General features: G+C 45.8%; 1 protein-coding gene across 1 annotated transcript in view; it reads right to left on the minus strand.

The window, feature by feature from the left end:
- The window catches only part of Cdh13 (cadherin 13), a 674,883-nt gene that overhangs the window by 301,793 nt on the left and 345,294 nt on the right, over window positions 1–27,796 (minus strand). Inside the window, exon 4 of the mRNA XM_090356987.1 lies at window positions 27,079–27,195. Coding sequence (XP_090213113.1) covers window positions 27,079–27,195 — 117 coding nt within the window. The remainder of the gene's footprint in view (window positions 1–27,078; window positions 27,196–27,796) is intronic.

Raw genomic sequence — 27,796 nt, forward strand, 5'->3', positions numbered from 1 at the left:
TAGAACCCGTCAAATGGTTCCACTTGACTGCAAAGGGGCTGAGTCAGCAGATTCTGGGGCTGGTGGTGGCTGGGCCCTAGCGCCTCTCCTGCCGGAAGGATGGGAAGATGCTGAGACACAGATCGGAGCCTTGGCCACGACAGGAGGTGGCAATGAGCCGCCAGCGTTATTTTTATGTTATGGAGGGTGCAAGGATTAATGACATAATGGGCAGTTGTGGATGGGTGTCTCAGAGGGCTGTGTGGTAAATCTGTCGAGGAGTAGAGGGAATGTGCTCGACTCTGCCGAGGTCCCTGTTAGCTCCAGGCATTGGAAAATCAGGGCTCTCCGGTGCCCTGACTGCCCCATTATAAAGCCATTTCTCCCAGTGTGAACCATAGACCACTCACTTCCACGGGAATGCATGCCAGGCTGTTAGCCGCTGATTCAGCTCAAGCCACCCTGGAGAGGGCACGGAGGGAGGGCGGGGGGAGGCAGGGGGAGGTTCTGTTAACATGCATCCCAACAAGCTCTGCCAGTGTCTTTCATGTCACTTGCTCCCTCATCCCCACGGTGTCCCTTGACCATCAGACACAAGCTGCTCCTTTAACGTCTCACCAGTCCTTAATTCTGGGTGAGGGGGAACTGAGCTTTCCAGTAAAGCAGACTATTTTCTGCTTGATCCTCTCCTTGCTGTGTTTTCATGGCAAACACTGAATGCTGTGAGCGTCACTGGCTCATACACAGGAAAAGGACCTGGAATTTTGTTGTAACAATTCGTTAATGTCATGTAAAAAAATAATAAAGATAGCTGTGATGACACTAGTAATGACGACAGGATGGAAGGACAGCTTCATCAGTGTCGAGCTCTCACAAATATCTCAGGACAGACATATGGATATTGTCCTTCAGTACTCACTGGTAAGGAAGCCCTGGGCATGTGAAAGCTACCTCTGAAGTGTGGTTCACATTTGATCTATTTTCCTTTAATCTTTGGTAAAAAACAGACCTAATCTTTGAACAAAAGGGTTAGATAGCTTTACTTCTGCATTAGAACCCAGAAGACGAAGAGAGAAACTGTTAGAAAAGAAAATGGATTCGTAAGTATAGAAGAGAGTCCATTAATCAGGACCAATTCATTCTTTGATTCAGTTGCCACCTGGTTTTGAGTTATTGGGTCCCCAAAAACCACAGTGGGTTTGCTTTGACATAGCATCTTAGGTTTCTGGGACTCCTCGCTAGGGCAAATGTTTAGAGTTGGCTTGTTGATGAGTGTAATTAACTGGGGAGAGCTCTATTGTGAGTGTGACAGAGATAAATGGAGGCCAAATAAAGAATGTGGATGAGGAAGGGAATCATGGTAGGTGATCCTTTTAATTTCTTGAATAGGCACACCCAACAGAAATAGGCGAGGACAAAGGTGGTGGTTTGCTTAGACAAGAGGGTAAGCAATGAGCAGATTGAACTGAAGGCCCATAATGGTAATGCTTGAGCATGTCTATTTACTATTTGTGTTGTTTGAACTGTATGTGCATCTAGCTAGGGAGCTAACGAGGATCTTTGATTAGAATCCACCTCCTCAAATGCCCCTTCTGTAGACAGAATTCGACTTCCCCCGTTAAAAAACAAAAACAACAATAGTTGAAAACATTTGACTGCTCAGAAAATGGGTATAATACCCCGTACTTATTCATTGGATGATGTGAATTCAATATTGAACTTCAATACTCAAACCCTGAACTCTCCTAGGTTCTGATTTTCTGCCTTCTATTCAAACCCAGCCCTTTGTGGAGATATTAGCATGCCATTCTTTAAGCATGAGGTCCTGATTTATTAATTTTTTTCTAGATTGTAGAGATGGTCCAATATAACCCTAGAAAATAGCCTAGAACAAACGTTGTGCAAGTGTCTATGCATTCAGAAGCGTCGCTAGGCCATGAGAAGGTGAGGCATGCTGACTGACCCTAGCCCCACGGTGGGGAGCAGGGCTCAGCAGTTGAGCAATGCCCGTGGCCTCAGCGAGATAAGTGTCCTGTGCTGCCTCTCGCTCCTCCTTCAGGAAACCTGCCAGCCTTCCGTCAAACCCCAGTGAAGGATAACTGAGTGTCCTTGCGGAATTAGACGCGAGATCTCAGGCCAACATTTGTGTAGAAACTGTTTTTCTCACCTTATGTTTAAAAACATCTTCCACATCATTTAAAGCGCTGGTTGCCATGGTTACTGCTGTGGTGCAGGGAGGGAGGTTTTCAAGCACTCCAGAGCTCATCAGTTAATGCCAGCAGATCAGTGATTTTTGAACATTGATATTTATAAAATATCACCCCTCCCTCTAGATCAGACTCTGAGGGCAGCTGGGGAGGACTGTGGGATCGTGGATGGCGGTTGGAGCTGTGGAACTGGCCTTTCGAAAGGCTGCAGAAGTGCCACGTTGGCCACATGCTAAACGTGGCCTTTGATCTTGGTCCACTCATCATGGGTCAAATTCATTTGCTGACATTCATTAAAAAAAAAAGAAAGAAGCATTGCACATCTGATCAAGCCCAGCTCGTCTTCATCCCCTTCTTGCAGCCCTGTCCCCATGGCAACCACAATACTAATTGCTACCTGCATGGAAGCCATACTAATCAAACTGTGGTTTCTTTTCTTTTCTTTTCTTTTTTTAAGATCTCTCTCTTTTGGATAAAATAGTAGTTTTAGGTTCTCAGATACAGAGGAAGACACGGAGATCTCCCGCATATCTCATAACTCCCCAACTTTCCCCATTGTCCAACTCCCAACAGAGGGGCTATATTTGTTCTAACTGGCGAATCTGCCATGATTCAACATTTTCACCCAGGTTTTTTAAAAAATATGGCTTTCATACAGAATTCATAGTTTCACTGTCAGCACATCTAAGATCACCTGCTAAGGGGCATTTTGTAAGAACTTGAAAGCCATTCCAGCCCATCTCGGTGAACTTTCTCTAGCTTGATAGTCTGGGCTGCTAATAAATCCACTGCAAATTAAATCCTGTATGTTCAAATAAGAAACGACAGCTATGTATCCCTATATTTGAAATAGCTGTGCGTCTTTTTCTCTATTACGATTCTTTTATGTTAACATTAGCTCAAAAAGAAACCCAGGGGAAAGTCAAGCATAAAGATTCAACTTTTGGGGAGAATTCTAAAATGAGTGACATTGATCAAGAGGCACGGAACTCATAAACTGATGGGCTGAAGTTCGAGTTCCGCATTCTTCTAGTTTGCACGACTACTTAGAGATGATTTTTTAAAAAGAAGAAAATGATTTGAAAAGATTCCACTTTTAATCAGTTTGATTCTCCAACTAACCTGATCACCTCTCTCACAGAAACATTCACTTGTATAAAATCCTAAACCCTTGTTTGTGGTCATTTGGGTAAATGCCCAAAAGTGGGGCTGCTGGGTCACAGGGGAGCTCTATGTTTTATCTTTTGAGGAACCTCCATACTGTTTTCTGGACTAGTTGATCAAGCAAGGCTGTACTAAAGCCACCAGCAAAACCATGTTCATTGCAGCATTATTTGCCATAGCTAAGATATGGAACCAATCCATAGGCCCCTCAGTAGATGAATAAATCAAGAAAATGTGGTATGGAAAGAGTGACATCATCACATTTGTATGGAAATTGAAAGACTTGGGAAAAACTATAGTAAGTGAAGTAAGCCAAAACCAAAGAAACATAGGCTCCATGGTTTCCTTCATTTGTAATAATTTGTATATATCTAGGATTGTTGTAGTAGGGGATCACAATAGCTCTATCACTATATACATATGACCATATAAGGTGATGCGAAGCAAAATGAACTCTAAGATATGGAAAGAAGAGTTTTTCTTTGTGGTTGTTGTACTATGTGACGTGATTTCATTTTTTCCCCCTATGTTTTATCCCCTGTTGTCACTGTATGTGATTTTGGTACTTGGTGTATTGTATATACTTTTATCTGAATTAAGGAAGAGAAGGGAAACAACAAAATGGCAAGACAAAGGACGAAGGGCAAACTGATGCAACAGCCATACTCACAAGATGAAGTGTTGGAAATGAGCTCTACAACTTGGCGGGGAGGTGAGGGAAAGTGGGAGAAAGACGCGGGAAGGGCAGTAACATGGGACAGGAAATGTCCTTACTCCCTTACATATGTGACTCGATAGTACAAGTAAATTTAAAAAATCCTAAACCCCGCAATCCTGACCTCAGTGAACCCACAGTTTAGAGAATATTTGTGAAATGTGAACACGTGAGTTGCTAAAATAAAGCTGTGGATTCAGCGGCGCCACAGGCCTCGTAATCACGTTTTTGGTGTTTTTCACTGGCTGTATTTTAAAAAGCCGAGCATAAATTTAACTCTGCCACTGTCAGAGGAATTCACAGCACTGCTTAGAGAGAGATGGAATCAGCAAACCAATGAATGGTCTATTTTTTTTCCAGAATATTTTTAAAAGTCAGATTATTTTCAGTCCTCCACTTTGGGCAAACGGGAGATTTTAACCAAGACAGAGAAAATAGACTACAAGACGGGAGAGGGAGGATAAAGCATAAAAACGGGAACACATCAAGTTAAAGGTAACTGACTGTCGAGGGATGGGGTGTGTGCAAACAGGTGTGGAACTCAGCAGCAGGTAAAGGATGAAGTCAGATTTGTGAATGATGAGCCTGCACACTGAATTGAGGGCCTGAGAAAGGAAAGGGGTGGCATGCAGAGAGGGGGAGTGAAAGGGGGGGCAAGGGGGTAAGATCCCTGAATGTCACTTAGCTCCCTGCCTACAGCAGAGAGCACTGAAACACAATGAGAAGAGGTGTGGGTCATGGGCAATGAATTCCCAGGTGTGGAGGCCAGGTGCCTGGGTTACTTCCTTAAATGACCTGAGCAGGGAGAAATGGCGGATGACCAGACTTCACTGTGTAGGCAAATTGCTTTTATCCTGTTGGGTCCTTCTACATTTCCATAAAAAGAAGCGCTAGAGTTTCCCTAAATGATATGACACACTTTTCACAATCAACTACATTTAGACTTTAAAATGCAATTAAAATGTAACTATGATGTAAATTGGGTTAGTCTAAAGATGCCTCCAAAAGCTCTGACTCATCCATTTGGCCAGAATGAGAACTGATCTTAAATGGTAGCATCCTGAATCTCCCTGCCCCACGGGTGGTATGTGACTCTTTGTGTGCCTGGCTGCAGCTCCCCCCAAAGGAACGCTAGTTCCGCCGGCCTATCATCTGTGGCCAGCTCAATGGTCCATCAGAATCACAATGCTATTCATGACATGACAATTAGCTATTTGAAACCGATATAAAAAGAGAGACTCAGATAGAGGGACAGATTTAAACAATCCATGAAACTAGGGACAAATAATCAGAAGCCTGACAGAGCAGTGCTCTGATGGACCACAGTGACCAGACGTGGCGTGGCCTGACAGTCACTATTCTTGATTTGGAAAAGATAAGAAAAAAAAATAAGAACGGAAAACTCCATCTTATTAACTATGACACCTTCGTTCGGATTTTAGAAAATTGCTCCTTTGGAGAGCTCTGAAGGGGAAGTGCAGGCCTGGTTTTCATTTGCCATGTCAGCTGCCTCGTGGATCAGAGACATGCCTGTCTCATTTGATGGCACGTCTCTGAATTAGTATAAATATATGATGGCCATAAAAACATCTGCGCTGAATGAATAAGGAATAAAGGTAACCTAGGATTTATGGGAGGATGCTGGGAGAGGCGCCTCCAGCAAAAATGAATGCTGTCAGAGCCTGGTTTCATGTCGCCAAGATACAGAAGTCGGGCCTGCAGACAGTGAAGGAGACTTGATCTGGGCTTATTAAGAGCTTGTTAGCTACCTGCGGCGCCTCTTATCCGAGCCCTTTGAAAACATCAACCTTTGTGCAACAACCACAGCAAAATCAATTTTCTCCAACTTAAAAGAGGGAGCACCCCTCCTCAGAGAGGACACACAGGCAGCCACTCCCCGAAGAAAACGCTTTGTGCCTAAGAGTTACACGTCTCCTTTGTGCGTCCCTGTGTATAGTTACACGTCTCCTTTGTGCGTCCCTGTGTATCCACGCATCGTGCACGTGACACAAGGCCAGGCTGAGACCTTTGAAAGGAAAGAGTTATGTTGGTGGGGGATGCTGGACAGAGCTGTCATCAGAGAGAATCCATTAATACGTGAGCTCTTAACAAATCTGGTGTCTACACAGAGAGATGAAAGCTGGAGACACGATTCCGGGGTCTCTGGTATTTATAAGGATGTGCATTGATTTGACTCAGGAGCTGAGGTGTTCTTTCATTAGACGGGTGCCATGTTCAAAGCACAAACAAATCCTCTTGGGACCAAGAAAACTTTAGTAGCTTGGAAAGCTCGCCTGCCCCAGATAACTAACACTTCCCATCTGGACCCCTTGCTGGGTATTTGGCCTCTGAACCTTGGCTACCTATGGTCTCACCTAGAAGCTTTTAGCTTCTGCCACCTGGGCCTGGCCCAGAAGATTCTCACTAACAACACAGTGCACGTGGGGTGTGTGAGACATCAGGATTTCTGAAAGCTCCTGTTATTCTCTGGAACAGTCAAAGTTTGGTTAATGTTGCCTGTGGCCTTGTGTGTGTACTGTACCCTTTGTGTAGTCAGACTCACCCTCTGTTCACATTATACATTTGCATTTCAGTCTTTGCCATTCCGCAGCCCCCTCCCCTGCCTCTCCACCAGAATCCAGCCCAGGACTCAGAACCTGACAGAGCGTTTTCCTTTCTCTGGTCAGCAGTAGACCTAACAGCACGTGTGGATCCCTCTGCCTTGACTTCTGCTCAGGGAAAGAGCAGGACAAGAAAACAGGGCAGGAGCTGCCCAGAGCAAGAGAACAGGAGCTCAAGGATGGATGAGAAGGGCAAAGACCTTTATATTCACCATTGCCCTCTGCCCCTTTCAAATTAGACCTCGGCCCTCACCACCCAGAGAAAGAAGAGACATTAATTCTTCACTTTTGAACTTGTAAGGGGCTCAGGTCCAGACAATTTGAGGGCCATTTAAGAGAATTTCAAGGGTAATTTTGACACCATGCAATTTTTGCTTTACAATGGAGACTCTAGGACATGACCCCTCTACTTCTGTCATGACCCCCACTCTGGGACAGGTTTCTCGTGTCTTCGTCTTCTCCCTGTGTCCTTTCCTCATGTCCTCTGTTGTCCAGGAGCAACTCTCAGGGGGCCTACATTCTCTCGCCAAAGCTGGTGGCTTTCAAAGCTTGTACTTGGAAATTAATATTCTCTAACAGTAGGGGAAATAAATTTGACTGTTTCCACAGAAGTGGCTTTTTCCCCTTCTAATATAACTTAATAGTTTCGGAACATCCCCATTTTCCGAACGAGAATTAAATAACTAAATAATTGACTTGGTTTATTTTTCAGAGATTTTCCCCCTTAAACCATAAAATTTTAATTGGCAAACTTTATAACTTGTACATGTAGTTTGAGTTTCCAAGAACTGCTTTGAATATGAGTGCTTTTAAAGATTTTTTTTTGTGTGTGTGCTATAGAAAAACCAATTGGAATAACATCGTTTAACATTTCCTTGCAGGTGTCACACAAAAAAATAGAACACACCTGGGACCAAAAATCTTCATATTTTAAAGACGAATAGAATGAAGTTTAATGTGAGCTTGTCTGCTGGTAGGTTCAGTGTCTAATTTGTTATTTTATTCCCAGCCTGGCACTTGATAGTTGCTCAGTAAATATTTTTATCATTCAGCTTCAGTTAAATTTTGCTGCAGTTATAAATGCTCTTATAGGTTCAATGAATTATACTCACAAATTCCTGGTGGTCTCTTATGTTATCACTCCCCTGAAGGTCAGTTTTAGTTCTGTTTAGAGCACCTTTACTCTAGGATCAGGTTCTAAAAACAGCAACTCTAAGACATTGAGGGTCTCCTCACCAGGGGTCTCGAAGGCTCTTGATTCTAAATAGACTAAAGAGGGTGACAAGGCCATGACTCGAGAGATTGGGCTTCCTAGGGAAGAGCTAAGTGAGAATGGGGGGGGGGTGTGTGTGTGTGTGTGTGTGTGTGTGTGTGTGTGTGTGTGTGTGTGTGTGTGTGTGTGTGTGTGTGTGTGTGTGTGTGTGTGTGTGTGTGTGTGTGTGTGTGTGTGTGTGTGTGTGTGCACGCGTGTGCTGGTAGTGGACTTTGAATTCAGGGCCTCATGCTTTCATTTAGCGTTTTTTTTCCTTTTCTCAAGGCTGTTGCTCTATCACTTGTGCCACACCTCCATTTCCTGCTTTTTTGGTTGGCTCATTGAAATCAGAGTCGTTTAAATTTGTCTGTCCAGGCTGGCTTTGAACACGGATCCTCAGATCTTAGTCTCCTGAGTAGCGAGGGATTCAGGCATGAGCCACCAGCACACGGCTCAAATATTTCTGAACAATAATCCCATTATTTTCAAACAAGCTCCTTTGGCTGCGGTGAGTGTTAGCTCCCCACCCCCCACCCCGCCCCATCCTATCCAGCCCTTAATTTCCCTTGTTTTCTAAATACTAAGTCATCTCTTTTCCCAGGGCCTTCACAACAATGTACCTTGAAAGTGGGTAGCCTGAACAAGAGAACGTTATGCTCTTTGTTTTGGAGGCTAGAAGTCTGGGGTGAAGGTATGACAGGGGGTGAGGGTGAGGGTGCTTTCTCCTGAGGCTCTGGGGCCCCGTGTCCTCCAGACCCACCTTGAGCTTCTGGCAGCTATGGTGACCCTTGACCTCACAGTCATACCACCCCAATCTCTGGTTTTGCAACCACGTAGTAATTTTGTCCCCCCCGCCCCGCCCCTTCTTTGTCGGTTGTGGGGCTTGAACTCAGGGCCTGGGCACTGTCTCTGGGCTCTTCAGCTCAAGGCTTGTGTTCTACCACTTTGAGCCACAGCATCACTTCCGGTTTTCTGGTGACTAACTGGAGGTAAGAATCTCCTGCCTGGGCTGGCTTTGAGCCTCGATCCTCAGATCTCAGCCTCCTGAGTAGCTGAGACAACAGGCGCCCAGCTTGATTTCCTCTTTCGATGACAACACTGACTGCACTGGATTAGGGGCCTGACTTGCTCTAGGATGAATTCATTTTCATTTTCACTAACCTATTAGTCTCAAACTTTCCAAGATTAGATAACTAACTGCCATAACAACAAAACATGGCCACGATACAAATTTAATATAGAAATATAGAAGCCTGGATGCACAATCATTTAAAAGAATCCATTTTAAATACTAGTCCATTTGAAATTCTACAGTTAACATTTTTGTACAGGCATATTCCTGTGAAAATAAACCAGGTATCATGCTACAATACCATTTCTGCAACCTATATTTTGCCTTAATACCATTTTTGTGCACTATTTTCTGTGCACTTAAAATGCTTTGGGAATATGATTCTTAATGACTACGTAATAGTCCATCATAGCTACTCCACAATTTATATAATGACTTCCCTATTGTGAGCCATTCAGGTGATTTCCAAGAGAGCTTGTTATTTCACACAGTCATTCAGGGCATGTAAAACATCAAACAACAATTTTAGGAAGATGTGGCAAGAATTTCCTAGAGCTCAAGTATTTATCTCAAGACAATTTAATAGTGCATCTGCACCTTTGCAGAGACCTAGTAGAAAATCGTCACAGACAGGACCCCAAGTCCTATTTTGTTTTACAAAAAAAAGCTTTCTTTCTTACTGACGTTATTTCTAGTAGGCTGAGTACTTGGGGATTTTATGTATTTATTATTTTAAAGCAATCCTAAGGGAGAAAAGGTGTGTGTTTATTTTTAAACATCTCGATGCCTCTGAGAAAACATTCTTACATTTCCTGTACAGATCTCACCTTATTTAACAAGTGCTGGGTTAGCGTCATCCCTCTCCTGGCACAGGCAACCCCAGCCTGTCGCCCCATGGGGCCCACTCCCAGCTGGAGGTCGCAAGCACCTGAGTGAGTATCAAAGAGGACCGAGGACGAGTCGTGGATGCGCAGACGAGGGACGAGGGAGGAGACTCGTTCCAGAGGCTTGAGCTCATCAGGTAAAATCCCGTGTTGAGCCCTCTCCACAAGTTCTCACACAGCTGGCCACGGATCACAGCTGGCCAAGAACAGACTGCACTGCCACGGTTCAGAGTTGTGCATATTTCCCTGGTGGCCTGTGAGTTTCCTACTGGGATATTCTGAGCCTTGCTTATCGTTCTGAGCATCTGGAATGAAGTAGTGCTTGATCAGTGTCTGGGAAACTAAGTGTGGAAAGGCCAAGTGGTGTGGGAATAGGAGTTATTATTCCATTCTATTGCAGGCAAAGCTTATATACCTATTCTATGCTTGCACCACATGGAGCATGAGGTGAGTGGATAGGATGGTGGATATGGGACAACTCTTAGTCTAGGATGGAGTAAAACAGGAAGGAAATCTTCTCAGTCCAGAAGTGATGTTTTAAGAGAGGAGCTCTAGAAACAATACTATAGACCAACAAGATGTTCACATCCTGGTAGAGACAATGAAAGCTTGTTGATAGATTTGAATATCCACCCATCCATCCGTCTACCCATCTGTTTGTCAATCCACTCATCCATCAGCATTAAAGTACTGCTTACTGGAAATATATTGACCATATAAAATAGGAAGATGGGGAAATCAGAAGTATTAAGAAATAATAATACATATAAAACGCTGTGTTACGAAAGTGTAGGCATCCTGAGCAGAGGGGACAGGGCCTGCAGGGTAAGGTGTTGACTGCTCAACACACTTGAGGAGAGAATGCTGAAGTCAAAACCAAGTCTTCCCTCAGCAAGAACTGTCCTGTCTTGAAAATTTGTCTTTACATGGAGGACCCCTAATAGAGTTTTGCTGAATGGGATAGAAGTTCTGTAATGCCATATGGAATTTACAGTACAGTGCTGAATGGATATAGGGCATCTGTACTGTCGTCTCAGTGTTAGTGTGGCGGCTTCCAGCCCTCGGTCAGTTAAAACATGGAGCTGGAGGGAGGACAGATGGGAGGGAGGAGATACTGCTCTTCTGTTAGATCCCAAGAGCTTTCATCAAGAATTGTAGTTTGATTTGGACAAATGCTTTTTTCTGTGCCAATTGATCTGAAAATAGGATTTTAAATTTACTTTGATATAATAGATCTTATTGCTTGTTGCAAAGTTAAAACCAGCCCGAAATACCTGCACCAAATCCCACTGAGTTGGGCCCATAATTATTTGTAAACATTGTTTGATTTGCCAATATTTTGAGAGCACATGCATCTGCCTTTGTGTAGGTGTTGGTGTGTGTGTTTCTGTAATGCTGTTATGTAGCTGAATATTAGTGTGGTGCTGGTTCCATAGTTACGGGATATTCTCTCTGCTTCTATTTTCTGGAATATATTGTGAATAATTAAAATGATTTACTCCACAAATCATCTGTAACACTCTGTGGACTTGGTGCTTTTTTAATATTATAAATAATTTATTTAACTGATTAAATAAAGAAAGAGCTATTTAGGACTCTTTCTCCTTGAGTTTTGTTAGCCTATGTCTTTTAAGGAGTTAGTCTTCTTTAACTCGGCTAATTTGGGGCCAGTCTTTTCTGATTGACTTTTTTTGGCGTCCATGAAAGCAGTGTTGACTACTTGTCCTTCATCTCAAATCCTGGCAAGTTATGTCTTATCTCTTTTTTCATGGCTAGGCTAGAGATTCATCAATATTCTTTTCTAAGATGTGGACGTTGGTTTCGTTCATTTTTATAGTGTATCACTGTTTTTAACTTTTGTGATTCCAAACCTGGTGTTTTCACACGTTTGCCTTGTTTGCTTAAGTGCGTTGTAATTTTCAGAAGATGGCACCAGCTGCCATGTGGCCCCTGGGTTGGAGGGGAGCTTGAGCGGCAGATGGAAACACGCCAGGAGACTGCGCGGGCGGAGCTTGGGACTCAGCTCAGGGTGAGGAAAATGGAAAGGAGCCCACAAACGGCTCTTATCTAAACGGGCTCTTCATCTACAAAGGCAAAAATCAATCTCCCAGGTATGTGTGGAAGTGATTTGGAGAGGGAGACGCACATGAAATATGAAGATGCAATCTCAAATCACTACTTGCCACCCGTGAAGTGCTGGTGAACGGTGACAGCCGGCTTTGGGTTGGGTATTTTCCTCCCCTGTGGGATAAGTAGACCCATCAAAGCTGACTGGAAGCCACAAACATGGCACCACCAAATGCTGAGCTCAGAGAGGACGGATGTCAGCTGTGAGTGGCACAGCCAGTAGGAGCATGCCTCTGCTTCCAATCCTTTTGTGTCTCCAGGCTCTCTGAACTGCTGGGGAACTGAGGCTCAGGACAGGGCTTTTAGAACTGTTCACGTGGAGTCTTTATTATTTATTCTGCTTCAACTGGGACACAAAAGCTATGAATAGACAAAAAAATACCCACTATGTGCCTAGCACATGGTAGGTGACCATGAGTCACTCATGGCGCTCAGCTGATGCCACCAGATCCCTCTCAACCCTTACCCATAATGATCTATGACTTTTTTCCCCCCATGGTCTTGATTCTATTATAGACCCAGCAATGAGGGATAATCCATGCTGGAGCCTACGGCTAACACCTCCTTACTGTCACCTCTTTCTTTCTCCTTCATAGTGTTCTCCTACTTCCTGGTCAAGTGAGTACAAATACGTATTCTCTGCTGAGTTGAGTGGACTAACCCCAGAGCAGGGGCCCAGGCTCACCACCGTGATTTCTAGCTTCGAGGTCATTAACATGATTTATTATGAAGCCACAGGAAATTAGTTGCTGAATATTTCAATAGAGAGAGGAAATAATGTGATTCCATTGTTACCACAGAGCCACGATGTCTCAGAGTAACCTGTAACCATAGTAACAAGATAAGGACATATTCCTTAAATGTTTAACTATGATGCTGTACTTCATGTGCATTCAAGAACAGTCGATTCTTGTTATTTATAATTGAATTAATTTTCTGATACATTTAGGGTCCACTCTTCAATAGTGGCTTTGAATTTCCTTAATCTAAGATGATGAGTGTAATAAGATTTTCTTTAGGCCATTGTTGTTAGAATGGGGAACTTGTTTTCTGCTATAAAAGGAAGGTGAAGAGTGCCTTTAAAATGAGTAAATATTTTTTAAATGAGCCAAATAGTGTCTTTGAGAATAAATGGAAGAGTTTAAGGCTAAAAATGATCTATCTCTGTGTCTTCACAAAGGACATACATACCTCCCAACTAAAACTGTAAATATGAAGGCGTGAAGTGTGATAGGTGCTCAGAGGAGTAGAGAGAGCACTACACCCTGATGGTTAGGGTTCTTGGAATCATTAGATGCTGAATACACTCCAGGGCCCTGACAGGCTCTTGAAAAGCGCCCCGTGGTGGGTGCTGTCGCTGTGCCTTGCAGCTCTGGAGAGTGAGGTGTGGAGACCACATGCCTTGGCCGAGGCAGGGATAAGATCTGAAACCTTGCAGACGCGTTAGGGTTGTCTCAGCAGCCAGAGGGCGCAGGCGCCTGGGGTTTACCCCAACCTGCAGGGGGCACCATCAGGGTTGGGAGTCACTGTAGAGGGAGGCTCAGATCTGGGAAGGGTGGTTGGAAGCAAGCCCAGGCAGGGAAAGAGCCCAGCTTTTTTCAAGTGCTATCAGAGAGATCACAGTGGACTGTGAGTCCCCAAGCTAAGGTCAGACCAGGAAACCTCTCAACAAGTACTGCTGGACGGAAGGGAAGAATGGAGGAGAGGATGGCGTCGGGCAGGAGGGACAGGTCTGGAGAGGTCTGGAGTACTCTTTGCAGCCCAGGGAACATGCTTCAGGAGACAAACCAAAGTGAGTGAAAAGCAGCAGTCACCAGACAGGCCACAGTGAGGAGGGGTTTGTTTCCATTTGCTGAGCTGTGTTGACATGGCCCTGTGTGCGTGCGGAACAATTAGAGCAGTGCCAAAGAGAACGACTGCATTGTCACTGCTAATGACCACAACAGTGCTAGGACACACCATCCTGGCTCCAAACACAGCAACTTTGTCAAAAGGCCCCTGATCTTCACGATTGCGTGCCTTCTCTGATCATGATTTTTCTCCTTCTCCTTAGGCCTGGCGGAGTCCTAACAGTTAGATTTCAAACAGTAACTATCAAACCAAATGCTGCCTCTGCCCCAAGTCCACATCAGTGAATCTGTGGTCCAGCGGGGAGCTGCGGGTCTGTCAGGGAACAAGGCAGCTTCACAACTCATGGAGCCCTGACAAACAGCTGATCGTCGTTAACGCAGAACCCACTGCCCCGCTGCTGTGGGCTACATCTCCATGCATGTGGACTAACGAATTGAGGCATAGCAGATGGAGGGAAGCTCACTATTGAATAACGTCCCTCGGCTTACGGTCAAGAGGGAGAGGACCGACTGCATCTGCCACGTCCCTGCTTGCTGTGTGTGCCGTGGCTTCTGCATTGCAGGGGGAAGCCCACCTCGTCGTGGACCTCTGAGACCCAAGAGTCCACCACCTGACCTTGGGGGACACAGAGGGAGCAGGCTTGGTTGCTGCGGGCAGTGAGGAAGGAAGGTTTAGCAAAGTAAGACATCTAGGTAGATGGCGCCTTCTAGTTACAGCTGCAGAATCCCAGGGAACAAACTCATCCCCGTGGCAGGATTCACCTGGGACTTCCTTTTTATTAAGGGAAGTTTAACAAAAAGAGACCAATTGGTGTCTGAAAGTATCTCTTTTTGCTTTTTATTCTCCCCCTACTCTGTGGCAGGACTCAACAGAGTTTAATAATAAATTCCACATCTTCAGAAAGGTATTTATTCAGTCAAAAACGTGTAGCATGTCTCTTATGCTTCAGGCCTTGTGTGTACAGCTTCGAACAAGCCCTTCCGTGGTACTGGCATTTATTTCACTGCAGACTGTGTTCCCCTCTCTGCTGCCACACAGCAAATGGTAAACAGGGAGAATGGGCTGCCTCGTTTGGAATATTTTAATTTTTTTAAGCATTCGGCTTGGGCAAGGCTCATTTACACCAGCATCCTTCATAAATACACGCTTGCCTTGCTTAGGCACATTCTCCCAGATGGAGACACCGCTCCTGGTACTGTAAGAACAGGCGGCCTGGACTGCCCAACCAGGTGCATGCCTAGGTACAAAGACAGCATTCACAGCCACGCTGCCTTCTTTGAGCTCCCCTCAACCTTTCCCGAACTCAGAAGGCTTTATGTAACAAGGAGCATGATTCAGGGGTTCAGGGATCTGTCCAAGAGTTAAAGAGCCAGTGACAAGCAGCCCCATAACCAAAGGCAATTCTGCTTCCTCCCATCATTTGGGGCCTAGACCACGCAACATACAGGCCTCACAATCTCCCAGCCCACAGCAATCTCCAAGCCACAAACCACAGGGGTGAGCTCATTGTATTAGAGGGAGGAAGAGAAAGGCCAAGAGCAGATGGCAGCCGAGGTCGTCTGGAAATGAAGGAGAGGAGGTCAGCCAGGGACGTGCAGGACGAGCCGGAGAGCCAGGCATCGTCACAAAGCAAGTTGAGGATCTTGCCACACGTCCTAGTTAGCGGTGAGTTTAACGCCATTCCTTTCGGATGGCCACAATGACAAATTGCTACCTTTCAATTAATAAGTAAGTGCATTAATTTCAGTTTACTTTAAAAGACCAGGAACAAGCGTGTAAAATGTCTCTATAAAAATATTGGCATGTAAACCATTAACTTTATTGAAACATTTCTGCTTCCTCTCCCTAGTACCTGTCATATTTATCTACAAGGAACCTGCCTCTCCACAGGACTAAATATAGAAAGTTTACTGTAGAACACAAGGCATGGTTTGTATTACATGTCAAATGAGCTATGTAATACATGCATAGTAACATATTTACCTTATTTAAATTTCTGATTCTTTCTCAACTATATCTCTATCAAATCAGTTACCCATTTTACTGTAATATAATAATGGAAAATATTTTATTAATCACCAAATTAATAGGTTAGAAAAAAACTCTGACGTGGAGAATAGCATATGAAAGCATTTCGACTTGTACACAGAGGGAAGGAAGGATGCATCCAAGACATCTTGCCACTACCTCCTAGCACATTGTATAGAGACCACAGGAGTTTGCCTTTGTTGGCAAACTCACTTGTTTATTTGTACATTCACTCATTCATTCCACGAGCCCTTACCGAGAGCCTGATCAGCAGATATCTACAGGGTGCTCAGGGTAAAGTGGTGGGGTTAGCAACACAGCAGAAGAGAGGTTCAGGACAATCCACTGAGCCTACTTAATCTCGAGTGTGGTCAGAATTCTGAAGATGGGATGGTGGTGAGTGAGGAGAGACTTGGTCTAGTTTGAGGAGTCAAGGAACGCTTCTAGAAAGCATTCCACTTGGAATGCTGGAAACCAAAAGACAAGGAGGAGACAGCTTGGAAAGATAAGGCCTGGGTGGAGAGACAAGGTGCACGCACATCCGCGCAAGACGGTGGTGGCAGGCCGCCTGCCTGGCTGAAGAAGGCTGCAGCGGGTTGGTCCGGGTGGGACACATTCTGCTACATCCCCGCGTGCTGGGACAGGAAGGCCACGCGTGAACTCTGCCTGCAAAGGCATCCATTGAGCCTGTGCTTTGATTTCAGAGCTTTGTATCTCTGCATTGTCCTTCAACACAGAAGTTGTCAGGTACCCAGGCGCCACGGTGGGGCATCACTTGATTTTCCAAGTGAAAAGACCATGGAAGACGCTGGCGTGGCAGTGGGAAAAACCAGCCACAGTCCCACCGTACTGTGGACAAGGCTTCGTGTGGGGAGGAGACACTGACAAGGGCTCTGCTTTTACTGAAGAAGATTGTCTGTGAGAATAGTGGAGGAGCTGTGGGGAGAGCTTGGCAGAAGGTTTCAAGTGTATTCCTTAAACATTCGCAGGAATGGATGGAAAGTTAGCCATCTATGATTCCCTTTAACAGGTCTGAGACTGGATAGGTCTGGTTAGGAGTAGCACAGCAAGATGAGGTGACGGGGTCTATACCCTGTAGGAAGGGGGTGGGAAGGGCAAGCTGGTGGAGTCAGACAGAAGCAAATGGGAGTAAAAACAACAAGAACCTCACCCAAACAGGCTACAGAGGACAAGTTGTCAGCTTCCACTTGGCTATTAAGACAGATTGTGTGAGCTCCAGTTTTATTGAGGGCAACACACACACACACACGCACGCACTGCACTGACACTAGCAAATTGAGTGATACCCTTCTCCAAGTAATCATTTAAGTGTGAACAGTAAGATCCTTTGGATGACAAAGGAAGCAGAGGAATGCATGCACACCTACAGGGTCTAAGACACTCACATAAGGAGGTCCTGGAACTCTACAAGAACAAAACCAGTGTATCTCCAGGCCACGAGCCTTCTAGGATGGCATTAGAGAGAATGCTGGAGGACAGGAAAGATGACCGACATAGTGAGAGAAAAGAAAAAAAATCAGCACTTATCAGATGGTCACAGGCGTGTTTAGGACCAGTCATGTATGGACTGGCAATGGCTGGCTGGCTGGCACGGGAAGGCTCAGTGCCCGGCTCTGCCCTGGCAGAACCTGAACCTCACAGGTGGGTCTGTGGATCTGCCTACACAGATTTATACACACGTCACAATTTGAGAAATAAAAACCCAGGAGCTGTCAGCACTTGTTATCTCAAGTGGAGGAAAATGTAGGGGGATTTTGTATTATTTCTTTTAAAATGTATGGGTTTTTTTTTGTAAAATCACATTTCTATGGTGTACATGTATCATTCTTATAATAAGAAAAAAAGGCAGTTAGAGAATAAAGTGAAGATAGATTTGTTCCACAAAATGTTAGGAATAACTTTCAGCTGCGAATAACAAAACAGAAGCAACACTTGTGAGAAAATTTCAAGTTGTCAAATAAATGAACTAAAATTTGAGCGACACAGAGCCCTGCGTCGTGTACACCAGCCCCTCCCCGAGCATAACATTCAAAGCAGAAACCACACAAAGTGCATGTGGAATCACTGTGCGGCTGCAGGGCCAGCGCGGAACACAGATGGTATGCACTTGCGAGCTGGCAGAAAGAAAAAACAAACTTTGGAAGACACAGAAGAGAAGGGCAGGGCAGGGTGCTCTCTTGCTCCTCTACATCCCTGCCTGATGAATCCGCTCCCTAAAACACGGCTCCCTCCAGCCCAGCTGAACCCCCATCCCACCTACTCAGAGCTTTATTTCAGATACAGCAATGCAGAGGCTGCAGGGTGCAGACCTCTGAGGGCCACTCTTCAGCCTCCCACAGTGCCCAGATGGTCCTGGCTGGAGGGACCCTCCCTCTGCTTCCTCTCCTGCCACCCCTTCTCCTACCCATGCCTGGCACCTGGCACCATCTTCTCTCCACTCTCCACCTCGCCCTCTTAGGAGCCCCGTGGTTCCCACAGGCCCACGGGTGGAGAGTTTATTCTCATCTTCCCTGTGCATGGCTTCCATCCTTCCAGTGCTACCCTAGCAACCAGGCTGATCTTTCTGATGCACAAATGTGATCGTCTCACCCTCCCTGGGCCACGCCCTCCATCATTGTCTGTGGAATGAGATCCGCATCCCTCAAGGAGATGTCACACGGCTCCGTCTTCTCGTGGCTGGGGACGTCCTTGACTTTATGCGAGGAGTCCACCATTTCCCACAGCCAGGGGAAATGAATCCTTCTGGCTCTCCGGACACTCTGCTGCCCACAGACCATGGGCCACACTTCCAGTTGCCGCCCTGTACCTCACCCACTCACATTTGTCGCTCAGGAGCCTCCTTGAGCGTGACGTCCTCTGCCTGCCTCGCTCAGGGTGGATGGGCCTCTGGCTACTCTGTCCTCCACTTTTCATGAGAAGCACAGAAGCTCAGCACTGGCAGTGAGACACCCACTGGCAGGAACAGTTGACACTGCAACAGGGGGTTTCTGTGTCTCTTCACCACCGGTGGTGACGTCCTGGTTGCCTGGACGTCATTGTTCCTGGTGACCCAGCTTTACATCACATCTCTACTCTCTTGAGTCCCACCTGTGGGCCAGCACTAGTTCCAAGCTGGAATGACCACGCAAAGGCCACCCGGGGTTTGTTCCTCTACAGCCCTATCTATCTCCACAGCCCAGTCAGCTATGTCTTCAATGTGGGGACAATCCTGCCGTGACATGGCTTCATGACCTTGAGGTTGACCTTTTGCTTCTTTCAGTCTAGTTTCTCCTTGTACTCTTTGAACAACATGGACAGGAAATGGTGCTGTGGCCCAAGGGGTAGGGCAATTGCCGTGAGCTGAAGAGTCAGGGACAGTGCTCAGCCCAGAGTTCAAGTCCCACAACACACAAAAAAAAGAACAATAAGTACAGTGACGGTACCAACCAAAACCTGGTGCCTCCATGAGCCTGTGGCTTCCTCCAGCACGCAGGAAGAGCTGCTCTGTTTGTGTTCCATTGATTTGCTAAACTAAGACATGACATCTGACTTCCACATAGCAAAGCATGGATGTCAAATACGTGTTTGCGGCGTTCACCTCATTTCCCCTTACTTGACAGGTGTTTCATCTGTTCCAGGTAGAGTGGGACAGCTGAGACAGTGATTGACAGCTGGGAGACTAACACGGGCTTTTGTGCAAGGGTGAAGCTGGAGGAGCGAGGGGCGGAGCCCTGTTTTTACTCTGCATTGCTGTTGGCACTTGGACAGTTACCAGGTTAGTTGTAGGGAGCAGAGTGACCCCACGAAGACCTTCAGGCCCACCTGGACAAGAAAGCAGCCAAGACACAGTGAGCAGGTGGGAAGGCCAGGCACTTCTCTGGTCCTCTGAGCATACTCCCTGGTTCCACAGTGCCCCCCGACCCAGAAGGGTTACATTCTCCAACTCCTGCTCTGTCCTGATAGTCAACTGAGAAACATTCAGTTTTTTTTTTTTTTTTTTGAGTTGGGAGCTTGAAATTGCCCGTGCCGGGATGTTTGCATCAAGAAAGTGGCAAGATGGCAGCAGAGTTTTGTAGGAGACCACTGGTGGGCTTTGGAACCCAGATAATACCTTTGTTCAGGCTGGCACACAACTCTGGAATTTGACTTGCCCTTCCCTGAAAGCGTTGGGCGCGAGGGAAGTGGGAGCAGTGAGTCCCCTGTGCACCCTGTGGTGACACTGGCTGGGGCGATGGGCTATGCCTCTCCGCAGGCTCACCCCTGGTGCCTAAGCTTACCCTTCCTCTAGGAAAGCCTGTTCCTTAACCATGCTGGGCTGCGCTGAAACACCAGCCAGCCAGATCACCGGGCATTGGCTATGATGACACAGAAGGCAGCAATGTGATTACTGTGCATCGTACTTCTGAACCCCAGTGTCCTCCGCTGCATGGGGGACACCGGTACTAACTCGTGAGGACACCAGGAGAGCCTCCTGCGGTCCTCACCAGTGTGCTGAGCACAGCCGGCGGAGGGGGGGAGATGCTCTGAATGTTCACGTAGGCTTTCGTGGCTCCGTCCCTGTTCTGAGAGCGAGGAGACTGGGTGCTGGATCTTGGGGTATCCCCGTGGAACTGGGTTATTCAGTCTCTCTCCATGTCAGCTTTCTCGTCTGCAAATGGGTTATAACACAGCCTGTTTTCCAGAGCAACTGTGAGAACCCCACACAGCAGCAGCTATGTTCAGCCTAGAACCTGACTTCATTAGGTTTGAGAGACTGAAGTCAAACTTGAAAAAATGCTTAACAGCTTTGAGTCTAAGCTGCTAACTTAAGCTGATATGCCAGCTCCTGTAATGCTCACGAATAATTAAATATAAATATAAATTGAGTCTGAGGCCAAATGTGCATAACAATAATGCCTTGGAAACTTCCAAATTGAGAAGTGACAGGGTGATAAACTCGGGGTTAAAAACACGGCTTCCTCCGTGGGCTCAGACGCCTTTATTTGCTGGATGTACATCATGGAGGGCACTTTTGCATATATATGCACTTGGCAGAAAACCAAAACAACTCAATTATATTTTATCATTAATTAAACTTTGCAGAAGGAGGGCAACACTTGCTAATGGTGAGGATAGCTTTTGTTAGACAGCAAAAATAAATGAGAATTGACTCTGTTGAGTTGTAAAAGTTGTGAGTGTTTCATTTAATTGGAATTAAAATATCAACCCATGTATGATTAAATGTAGAAACATAGGAATGGTGAGCCTGGTCTCTCTCTCTCTCTCTCTCTCTCTCTCTCTCTCTCTCTCTCTCTCTCTCTCTCTCTCTCTCTTTCTCTCTCTCTCTCTCTCACTCACACACACACACACACACACACACGCACACACACGCAGAGCCCATCAATGCCAAATCTATCACAATCTGTGAGAATGCTTATATGACCTGACATAATGGTTGACTGCCAAGCAATTTAACTGGTGGCCTCATTGCCATTGTAGAAAATTAAAATTTGTTGGAAATATCCAGACTGATCATATAACGGTCTGTTAATTCCATTCTACTAACAACAAACCAGACTATGATCACTTAAATTAATCAGTAACCAACGAATGCATACCCAAGCAGCCATAAATATGGCTGGAATTCAAGGCAAAGGGTATTCTAGTCCTCACTGTGGGGTAAGCGTGATGGGTAGTGGTATCAAACCACTACATTTGATAAGTTCCAGTTCATAGGGTGGTAAGAAAAGCGCAGGAGGAATTAAATAGCTGCTCAAAACACACGGAGTGTCATCGAAGAGGAATAAGTAACATATAAAAGAGACACAACAAAAATTTTATGCAGGAGATTCAATCAGAAAGATGTTTTAGGCTGACCTCAATGGCTCCCAGCTGGGGAAAACCCACACTAGCCAGGAAAACAAGGTGAGATGGACCCTTCCACTCCAGTCTCCTGTGGTTTAGATGGCCAGCACAGGACGCTATAGGTTGAAAAGTTCTCAGGAACGTCTCTGCCTGGATTGGCTTTGAACAGTGATCCTCTATTTTCCCCAGCAAAAAGACATGCTCTACACTTAAGTTAAACCTGAATACACATATCCGTGCTCAGGAATATGTATGTTCTTTAGGCCTGTCTTTCATGGATGAGTGAGAACACAGGGCTTGGCTTTTTGAACTTGACTTATCTCGCTCAGCATGATGATCTACAGCCCTATCCAGTTTCCTGCAAATGATACACCTTCGCTAACGGGGCTGGGTGAGAGCCTATGGTCTGTATGTCCCGTATTTTCTTTATTCCTCTGTTGGTGGGCACCTCAGCTGATTCCACGGGTTGGCTATCGGTGGCAAGAACAATCACAATGAAAGCTGCTGCTCAGCAGGGGATGGCGAATGGAGAACGAGAAAGCATGAGAGAGGATTACTCTGATTAAGATGTAATATATTCACGTCTGAAATGCCATGGCGAAACCCCTTGGTGCAATGAATACACTCGAAACCATAAAAGGAATGTCAGGAAAGTGAGATAGGCTCTGTTTGGGGAGTGGGTGGCGGTGGAAGTGGGGAGGACAAACGACAGAGAGGATGGATGAGGATGGATGTGGTCCAGGTACCTTATTTGAATAGAGGCCAGTAGAACAATAAAGCCTGTTGAAAATTCTTTTAGAATTGTTAACCAATGTCATCTATGTACATTGAGGGGCAGTGATCGAGGGGACGGGGTTCTGGGCTATGCTGTGGGCACGTGGGGAGATGGGCGTGTGGGGAGTGTCATGACACACCCGCGGGTAAACCAATGCATGCCAATCAAAGACAGTCTGAAACAAAACCAACAAAACCCAATTATGGGGGAGAAGTAGAGTTACCTGCTCAGTTACCTCAGTGAGTGACTGAATGGTGTCTTAGTCTTCAAGTTCAAATGAAAATAAATGCACAGTTCCTGCTTCTCACTCAGGTGCCCTGGGCACACGTGGTTCGTGCATACAGTCGTGGCCCAGTGTAGACACAGAATTCCCTGGGAGGATTTCAATGTTCAACTGAGCTGGGGCACCCGAGATTGTCAGCACAGCACCTCTGGGGTCAAGAAAGGAGGGTGTCCAGGCAGAGGAAAGAGTTCAAAGACACGGAGATAAGAAAGGCATATGTAAAACCTGCATGTAGAAACAAACTCTGATGTTCTTTTCAAGGAGAATTTTTGAGCATTGAGCCTCAGGGCATCTTCTATCCCCTGTATTCTAATTTCTGTCCTATTCTCTAGCCCAGGGTGGTAAATTTTACTCATTGAATAAAACAACTAGTTGTCCCAAAAGGAGGGAATTAAGTAGATGCAAATTTTAGAGGAGAACACATGTGGACTTGAACAGAGGGCATTGCGTAAAGCATTTCAAGGTGGCAAAAGGCTGATTGTAATTATGCAGATCAGGAGACAGGACGGATCCAGGCACGCGTTCTGCACTTTAGTAGGATGGTGGGAGGCAAGACGCTAGACACTGGAAATCAGCTGTTCCTCTAGCTCTTGAGGAATCAGCTGGACACCCATGAGTTAGTTCTCCTAGGGGAGCAAATGATTATTCAATGGAACAAAATAAATTCTACTCTGAGGCCACCAGACGCTCTGGCACCTACTTGCCTAGGAGGGCATAAATGGGGGAGGGGAGGCCCCCGGGCATGGGGATAGCTCTGACAAGCCATACGCCCAGGCCTTGGTGGGATATTTCAGGACTGCTGTAATTATCCTCAAGTCGGACTCACGTCCATGACACAATCAAAGCCCAGTCCTGGCTGAGTGATTTTCACAATTTGTTCTAATGATCTATGTTGATTCCCTTTAGAAACTGCACATGGTCCAATTACATATTTCTTCCATCCTGGGTTAAAGATGTCCTTGCAAATGCCTATTCTGCCAATTTATGGGGGTATAAAAACAGGATTTTCAGTAAAATGTGCTCTCATTGGTTTTGATGAAAAGGGTTTGTGATGAAAGCAGAATCTCTAATAAGCACTTCATAAATGACTTGTCTTTCAAACTTAATATAAAACAGAATAAAATACATCTCCAAAGACCCCTGTGCTACCGCACAGACTTCTATCCCCTGATCTCAGTCAATAGAGCCTGAGAACCCACAAAGCACTAAAGATGCCATGAAACATTTATCAGCTGAAGTTGGAACAACTGAGTTATTATTTATGGCCAAAATTTTGAAATCATTGCACTTTGAGTGATTTCACTTTGATAGGGGTGGGGAAGTGTACAAGGTGGGAACAGAACATCTCTCCAGGACACGGGGCCCCAGTCTCCCTTTCTCTCTAGAACTCAGTACGAGGTGTGAGGTGGTGGGTTGGTGGCACACCCTTCCTTAGGATGTGCAGAATTTTCTAGGAAAGAGCCACAAACAAGCATGCAAACTCATTTTCCTGTGGCTGACTGTTCTTGAGGCATCTCCCAGAAGTTTGTGAGTTCACCTTACCCGAGCACTCTCCTCCAGCTGCCTATGCAGGCATGCAAGTTAAAACAGAATATCAGTGCTCTAACATGATTCTCTCTTAGGATATTCTAGTTATCTGGCTAGTTATTGCCTAATTAATTATTGGGCAGGCATATGAATTATATATCAACCAGACTTTATCTAATGCCAGAGCTGGCTTCTTGGCTTTCCTGTGGACAGCAGTTTCTACTTACAAGGCCATGGTGTGTGTGTGGGGGGGGTTTGCTCCCTCCTCTCAGGACCTTGCTTTCTGTATTTATATCTTCCAATAGATGGAAAGTGTTTCTCTAAAGGGAATGTATCTGGTAAAAGGCAATGGAAGGAAAGAACGCCAAGATTGAACACTTATTCTCTAGTCACCGCTTGACATGTAAGACAAAATATGTATGTGTTTGTGCATGTGTATGCCACCATGCTAACTCTACTAACAAATATGGCAATCTTCAGTTCAGCTGAAGTGAATTTTTCCTCTAATAATTTTCTGGAAAATTTCCAAATGCACAGGAAAAATTGCAAAAATTTTGCAGCAAACACCGATATAGACAACTATGCAACTAGATGCTACCGACAGCATTTTAATACATTTCCTTTATCATCTATCACATACCTATTGTACAGCTGTTGACAGAACCCCCTGTAACCCCTGCACCTGCTGGCTAGGCACCCACACTCTAAAGCCTCAAGGAGGGGCACCGCATTTCTCCCCGCAGTGTCATGAGGTCTCATGGGCATTGCGTCCCTCCTTAGCGCAGTGGAAGCCTCGTGGGGCTGTCGACATGAGAATTCATAGGAAGAAATGGAAAGAGCTTAGCATGGTACATAGGGACTGATACTCCCCTCCTCTGTGATCCTGTCAGATCAAGGATTCTGTCTGCTTCGACCTGCCTCTGTGGGCTCAGGAAAATTAGACCTGCCTGCCCATCCTGCCTCGGCCCCTTGGGGACAGCTGTGTTTTGCTTTATGTTATCTACTGGACTCCCAGGAAGATTTTTGCCTTAAGAAGAAATCTTCCACACAGTGGTAGTGCAAAATTATATGTATTGTAATTAGCGGGATATTGGATTATGATCACTTCTAGTTTCCAACAGAAATAGATCTAGCAGGCCAAGCCACTCTCGTGACATTCAGGCCACTACAACACCTCTTAGTGAATCTCCTCTGCTCGCACTTGGTTCCTGCATCTCTGCAAGGCACCCAGAGGCAAATCCTGGCTCCCTTACCCCGCTCCTGGACCTTCTTGCTGCCAACAGTGAAATCTGAGCTCCTAACCCACCTTCTAGGTGGGCCACGTCCAGGCCGATGGCCTCCTCTTCAGCCCTCTCCCTGCTTGCCCCGCAGGGCGTGTCCACAGGTGCTCTCCATCTTTCCCCCTCCTGCCAGCTGTCACACCCAGACCCCAGCCAGCCTCAGACCCTCTTCCTCCCTCTGGCCCCCAGTCCTGCCATTTGCTCTTTTCCTCACATTGCTATCTTTCTGCATTTCCACAACATTTTGCCACACTCTGTAATTTCCTTGTTTATATACTTATGGAAATATCCTTCTCCTCATTAGAACGCATTGGGGAAAATAGAGCTCCTCGTCGAGCTCTATTGTCTACTCGTTACAGCTATTATTTACCAGTCTGAAGCTTCTAACACGCATGTAACGCACATTCCATGTCTGCTTAATGAATGAATTAATAGACCGATAGTACCCGGTACTTTAAGATAATTTACTCAACGAACTGCCAGTGTTCAAATGTTAGGTTCAATGAAAAATAACAAACCAGTTACCAGTTGAGTCTCCATGTTGCCTCAGGACAGAATGTGCTAACAAGTGTTACAGAATGTTTACAGGCAGCCTCTGGTTTGGACTCAGCACTTGCTCCACAGACTGGACCAAACCAAAGCGGCACGGGGTCACTTGTTCCAAGGGTCAGGCAGTCAAATGACCCCGCATGGGCCAGTTTTCCAGAAAAGCAGGACATTTGTAGCCACTCATCTGAGGGGGTCTAATTTGCCCGAGGCTTGACTTCAAACACATCCCCTCTGGGTTAAGTCTGGAAAGCAAGTGACTTTGGAGTGACCCATGCCTGGGTTATCCCTGGGACAGCCTCTTCTCTGGAGGACATCGACACCGTCTGCCCAGCTTAGTGGCTCACCCGTCCCTTTCATAGACGGCGTGCTGCCTGATTGATGGCTCTCTTCTAACAGCCAATTCGATCATCAAGTCCAGTTTGTTGATTTGTTTTTTCTGCTTTAAATCAACATCACAACGTTAAGAAGGTGGCCAGCGGCCATCACTTCCCAGAAAAGGGATTGCTCTGATTCATCTGATGGCGTTTCTGGATCGAGGCCGTATGGCTGACTTCTCACGATCAAACTTAGATTTTACAGTTGGCCCAGTGGTGCTCCCTGACTACGTGTGGACCAAGACAAAATGAGGAGATAACCCTCAGACCTCTACCTCCGCAATCCCAGTGCATCCTGTTCTTAACAGACATTCCAGAACAGATCTACCATGTATGTCTCCAAATGGTAATACTCAAGGCTGGTGGAGGGTTTTTTCTCTCACATTTCTGTTTTTATGAGCATTTCAAATTCTTTTCCACTCTAAATCATTTTGCCCTCTTATCAAGTAGGCCTTTCACACAGGCATGGAAACAGCTAGCTTGCCCCACGCAGGCTTGTCCTTTCATGAAAATGTGCGTTTGTCATTTGTTATTTGTCTGGCTTACCTTGCCAACATCCCTTGGGAAAGGCTGTCTCTGATTCTCCGGAATTAAAATGGGAGATACCACGATGGATCTCTTTTGTCTTGGGACAGGAGAGGTCCTTGCAAATTTAAATATATCCTAAAGGAGAAAAAAAAACAAGTTCGTTAAAATCCCCCGCAGAAAGGGTGTATCAGACTAACCAAGAGACAGGTTCTTTGTCGTAAAAGAAAACAGCTGTTTGGACATTGTCAAGTTTATTCTATCAAACCTCATTAGCTTTGCCACCTGCATCGTTGGCGTCATACTGAATCTGGCATCGTGATTCACGATGACTATTTAATTCCGACTTCAGAGTCAAGTCTACACCCCGTATCACTCTGGATTTATGCCTCCGTCTGTGCCCCGTGTAACCATTGTTAATCTACCAAATAAGCACCTGGGGAGGAACCCAGAGAACTTGAGAACAGGAAAATTCCATATCTGTGGCTAAGGGCAAGCGGGCAGGGAGGAGAGAAGAGTCACTGAGTCCTGAGCCATGCCAGGCACCCAGGGAGACATGGAGCCCACGTCTCCCTAGAAAGACGCACCGTGAGGGGTGGGCAATCAGGTGCCTGGTCCCAAGTTCAACTACCATTAGGAGATTTCCCAAACCAAGAACTCATCTTCTTAACTAAGAAACTGTGTGCAAGAGGAGATATCCTGTCACTGTCTCCTATAAAGTGCTACTCTCATGTGACAC

The sequence above is a fragment of the Megascapheus bottae genome, chromosome 24 (assembly GCF_031878675.1).
Source record: "Megascapheus bottae isolate mThoBot1 chromosome 24, mThoBot2.hap1, whole genome shotgun sequence".
In the NCBI taxonomy this organism is placed as follows: Eukaryota; Metazoa; Chordata; class Mammalia; order Rodentia; family Geomyidae; genus Megascapheus; species Megascapheus bottae.